The sequence below is a fragment of the Phragmites australis genome, chromosome 9, assembly GCF_958298935.1.
Source record: "Phragmites australis chromosome 9, lpPhrAust1.1, whole genome shotgun sequence".
Lineage (NCBI taxonomy): Eukaryota > Viridiplantae > Streptophyta > Magnoliopsida > Poales > Poaceae > Phragmites > Phragmites australis.
The window spans coordinates 33,204,694-33,209,899 of record NC_084929.1 but is presented as its reverse complement, the minus strand read 5'-3'; the positions used below and the strand labels follow the sequence as shown (position 1 = coordinate 33,209,899).

The 5,206-nt window shown below is 45.8% G+C and overlaps 1 protein-coding gene across 1 annotated transcript; it reads left to right on the top strand.

The window, feature by feature from the left end:
• Window positions 1-555: 555 nt before the first annotated feature.
• On the top strand, window positions 556-4,789 carry LOC133929281 (uncharacterized). Its single transcript, XM_062375978.1, has 7 exons — window positions 556-1,349; window positions 1,862-2,101; window positions 2,782-2,871; window positions 3,439-3,588; window positions 3,675-3,799; window positions 4,231-4,360; window positions 4,456-4,789. The coding sequence occupies exons 1-7, from the start codon at window positions 690-692 to the stop codon at window positions 4,579-4,581; spliced, it is 1,521 nt and encodes a 506-aa protein (XP_062231962.1). The 5' UTR covers window positions 556-689; the 3' UTR covers window positions 4,582-4,789.
• Window positions 4,790-5,206: the final 417 nt, after the last annotated feature.

The following is a 5,206-nucleotide window of genomic DNA, read 5'->3' as shown; positions in this document are numbered from 1 at the left end:
CACTCGAGGGATTTGCTCACCACTATGGTCGTGGAGTGGGTGCTTATGGTCAGATGGGCCATCGGTGATGGAGGAAAAGAGAGTAGGAGAAGAAAGGATATTGGTACTCTGATCTAAGTAGTAAAAGTGGTACAGAAATAGGGAGTTCTCTCCTATAATAAATTATAAAAGACAACGAAGAAAGTGGTATTTAAAGATATGTCACTGTTATAGATGACAAAAAATAAATTTCCCCACTAAAGAAATGCCCGGGCAACCAACTTTCGCCACCCATGAGCACCTGAATGGGACGGAACGGGTGGGCCCCGCTCATCGCAAGAGCACGAATAATAGCATCCGAGCGTCGGCCTCATCTGCACAGTTTTTATTAAGATCTGAGACAAAAGTGAAACGGAGGATAAATCCTCGCCGGATTTAGCTCCACATGGAGCATTACCCCCATACTGTATAACCACGTGAAAACCCGAAATTCGTCCGCCCTACCATCAACCCTAAGCTCCCGAATGCTAATTGAGCCAGCTTCGGGCCGCTGCTCGTTGGGCACCAGCCGTCCATTCATCCATCCACGTCGTCTTGTCCCGGACAAGCAAGCCGTTGTCGCGCTCCCTCTCACTCTCTCAGTCTCCCACCACCACCACAGAACCCGCCGCTTCCTCTCCGCTTCTCGAATCTCTTAGGGGCTTGGATCCATGGAGATCTCGCTCGAGGCGTCGTGGGTGGGCGTACAGCGGCACGGGCAGGACCTGGCGGACCGCCTCGCGCAGGGCTTCTCGGGGCTCCTCCACGCGCAGCCGCCGCAACTCCTCCCGTGGTCACCGCCGGCGCTGCTGCCCCCCAAGCTCGTCATCCCCTTCGACCTTGACCTCCCCGTCGTACCATTCATCGGCGGGGTACGTGGCGGTGGCGGAGGCGGGGGCATCGATCTCCCGGCCGTGGCCACCTCGTCGCTCGTCGAGATCGGCGGCCGGCTCGGGCACGCTGGGGCCGAGCTGGGCGCCTGCGTCGGCGGCGCGGTGCAGCAGTTCGCGCGGCGGGTTTCCGTGCCGTTACGTGAGGAGGGCGCGCGGCGCCCGAAGTGGGAGGCCGCTCAGCTGCCGCCCGCGGCGGCGGTGGACGAAGGAGAGGTTGCGCTCGCTGTAGGGACGGTTGGGCACAAGAGGGTCGCTTTGGAAAGGGTTGGAGATAGAGGGTCCCTCGAGGTGGCGGCCGCCGCCGCCGCTGCGGCCACTGGAAGTGCCACTGCAGCTACTGCGAGCGGGGTTGGGGCTCAGAGCGCGGATAGGTTGGATGAGGAGGAAGACGGGTTCGGTTGTGAGATTGGAACAATTGAGAACTTTAAGAAGGCTAAGGTACTGATGATTAGTTTCACGTTCTAATTGACACATTTCTGTTATGTGCTTAATTACAGTATTCTAATTGGAAGCATGGGCGGTTAGATTTTGTTTATAAATGACGTTTTGGGGTCTATATGGTTTATTTAGGTGTGGATTGTAGAACTGTGTATCATGCGTGTACACGTTGAGATTTGGGAAAGCTTTGGTGCAGTGGTGCTTAAATTGCTTGTGCTCATCGTGATTTAATATGTGTGCGATGGGCTTTACATGTTAATTGCCAAATTGTGACTATATGCTTGTAAGTTAGCTGTACATGCAGTTAAGTTTACTTTTACTGTATCAAAAGTAATACCTTCTTTCTACAGATGTATGATGGATTTAGTTATAGTCATATAGACTGCTTCACTACTGAACGCTGACATCGAGATTTCGAATTGATTCTTGTGGACAATTGATGATGTTTAATGATATTTGGAATGAGATTTGAAATGGATTCTATGTCCTGAATTGCACTGATGTCGGTGCAGGGAACTTTAAATGTCTCTGCAACATACAATACCAGGCACCATGACATTGAGAGTTCAGTAGTTGCACGAGGAGACCTTTGGAGATTAGAGTCGTCACGTGGCAACTTAACTTCTGGGAATGATAGTTCACCTTATTTCCTTATTCAGCTGGGGCCTTTACTGTTTGTCCGAGACTCCACGCTTCTTTTACCTGTTCACTTGTCAAAACAACACCTTCTTTGGTATGGTTATGATCGCAAGGTATTTGTTTTTCCCCTCTCGAGGCTTGATGTGTTTTCATCTTTTATGATCATTCACGTCTTATTTTTTTGTCGCAAATGTTTGATGAAGATAATTGGCAGACTGTTTAAATATTTTCTGTGGACCATGATAGTTTTGAAGCTTTATATATAGTTTATTAGTCAAATATGCTCAATAATATGATTAGTATAATGATATGTAGAATTTCTACTCCAACTCTCCAAAGGAATTCATTCTTGGTTCAATGGACAGTCCGTAGATACAAGTGGTGGCATGTTGTTTGGAATTACGGAATGCTCTTTTTAATTCTAGGTTATTATGTTCTGATACTCAACTACTCTGAAGTAGATCTGTGGAAAAATTGCTGAAGATTGCAGATTAATATGCAAGTGTTTGCTGTTTTCAAAATGCATGGATAGATAGACCAAACTTGGCTCATGTGTGGCCACATCATGCATGTAGCATTCTTTGGAATATTTTTAGAAGTATATTATTTTGCATACCAATTTCTGCTAAATCATTGAGCAGAGCCAGTACTTAATGTAGTTGTATTTGTCTAATTATGCCTATTCAAGCACTTCAAGTGTGTGCACTAATTATGCCTATTCAATCACCTCAAGTGTGTGTACTGGCTTATATTTTGTTATATGTCCTTACTGAAATCCATGTATGTATTGTAGAACGGAATGCACTCCCTGTGCCCAGCTATCTGGTCGAAACATAGAAAATGGATGCTGATGTCAATGATGTGTCTCAACCCTGTAGCTTGTGTAAGTGTACATGTTTCTCTCCCCTTCTCTTCGTGTACCTTTTGTCCTCTCTGTTCTCTGTTTAAACTCCTCTCCTGATTTCTAGTTGCTATCACATTTCATTTATATTTGTATAGCATATTAACAATGTACCCAACTAATTTTACAAATCGTCACTCTATATACTAAGAACAGTAGCTGGATAATTGGACAGCTTGTACCTGGTTAGCACGCATTCCCGTTTTATTTTGCCACCATGCTATCAAAGGATACATGTTTCCAATTCCATCACATTCTTTTAATAGGATTTCCCCCCATTAATTACTGGCTGATGTAATCAGCTGCGGTAATTTACTTTGAATGTAGGGTTTTATAAAACAACCGAGCAAGACAATGGAACCTACTCATAATTGTTGTAGTGATCTTATTTTCTAATGTGATGACAGCATATAAGCCCATGAAGAATGTAATGTTTCTTTTTTTTCTGGCATGGCCTTTTGTAGGATTACAGCGATTTGACATCATCTTACTGCTGTTGTATGACATATTCTGTCGTGTAATGCTCTTTGGCTTGGCTATTTGTTTCAGTCCTTCATGGATGTGCAATTTCCAAATGGACAACTGACATATGTTGCTGGTGAGGGGATAACAGCAAGTGGTTTTTTCCCGTTATTTGGCGGATTGCTCCAAGCTCATGGAAAGTGTCCTGGAGAAACAAGAGTGAGCTTCTCCTTCAAGGTTAGTATATGCATTATGCTAACTGTAGCATCACTTAATCCTCTTGAGATATGTTCCTAATTATTCACTCCACTTCTTCATTGAAGAGCAAACATGGCACCAGGTTCACCCCTATGTTTCAATGGCCTGACAATTCCCTTTCATTTGGAGTTGCTCAAGCTGTAGCATGGAAGAGATCTAGTCTTATGGTGAGGCCTAGCATTCAAGTCAGGTACACAAATCTAAGCACTTGCTCAAAGTCATAGTTGGTATTTACTATTCAAGTAATGAGGTTATTTCTGAGCAACTAAGTAAAAAGGTGGATTGCTGTTAGTCACAATACAGTATTGAAGTGTACAGTTTTGTAGGATAGGCAGCCTTATTAATAGTCTGGTTGGTTAAGAAAGCTTTGGCAGATACCTAGGTTCATTGGTCCTGTTTGTCCATGCTGTTTGTCATTTTCTATTTTCGCAATGTGCAGAAAACAGTGGTACCTATTTTAGTGCTTTTGGAGTTTTAACTGCTCCAGTGCTGGTTGTTGTTGTTTTTTTTTTTTTTTTTTGCCAACACAGCTAGATGGCACTCCATCAAATCCTTGCTTTTGGTTTCCAAATTTTTTTTTTGTTGAATGATCTGTTCTCCATTTCTGAACACATGCACCAGTGTTTGCCCCACTTTTGGAGGAAGTGATCCTGGAATACGGGCGGAGTTTGTCCATTCATTGAAGGAGGAACTTAACGTTATGTGCGGATGCTCTTGCTCAAGACACCCGTCGGCTTTCACAGCTCTTTCTGTAAGCCCTCCAGATCTTCTCATGTATACTAACCCATTTCTTAGGAATTCGCACACTTTACCGGTAACTGATGCCCTTGTATGGTGCTCTGGCAGCTTGGGCGATCCAAGTGGAATGGCCAAGTCGGCAGTTCGGGACTAGTGATCACCTTGGAAACACCCCTTGACAACATGGCAAGGCCATCGTTATCTGTTCAATTGAACGGAGGTTTTGAGTTCTGACGTCTCCCCTATAAGCTGTAGATACCTCTGTATATATTTTCACACCATACCACTGTATATATTGCACGATTCCCACACATATATAGTTATGTTTCTGGAGATAGCTTCTCAACGAGTGTAGTGTATGCGGGATTTGATCTGATGGTCCACTGTTTTGATACACTGGACAAATTTGAAGCCTTGGGTCGTGCGTTCGAACCATTTCTTATGTATTGTGGGATTTTGACCTCGGAAATAAGCATTGGAGCTGCCTTCGCAGTTATACTAAAGAAAAGTTGCAGCACCTGCCAATTTTTTTATCCACTTACGCACTCGACAGAGGTTCTCATTCCTCACATGATCTACCCAATTAAATAGTGTTCGCGTACTCCCCCGTCGCGCTGGACTACGAGTTCGTGGCCCGGCGACGCGTCGGCCGCCAGCCCAAGGAATCCGTCCTCCACGCCGAGCGCGTGTCCGCGATCACCCGGATCCTGGCGGCGCACAAGGGGCCCGTCCGCCTCGCCAAGACCTGCTTCCGGGGCCACGGCGACGGCCAAGGCATCGATACCGAGGCCTCCTCCACGCGGGGCGTGGAGGAGCCCATCGTCCACTCGACCACCCACCCCGTCCAGTTCTTCCCCGC

What these genes read in the sequence shown, in the direction of transcription:
- LOC133929281 (XM_062375978.1), top strand. Translation starts at nt 690, where the DNA reads ATGGAGATCTCGCTCGAGGCGTCGTGGGTGGGCGTACAGCGGCACGGG. An exon ending in AGGCCTAGCATTCAAGTCAG is followed by an intron (nt 3,800 to 4,230) that starts GTACACAAATCT and finishes CACATGCACCAG; the next exon opens with TGTTTGCCCCACTTTTGGAG. An exon ending in CGGCTTTCACAGCTCTTTCT is followed by an intron (nt 4,361 to 4,455) that starts GTAAGCCCTCCA and finishes GTGCTCTGGCAG; the next exon opens with CTTGGGCGATCCAAGTGGAA.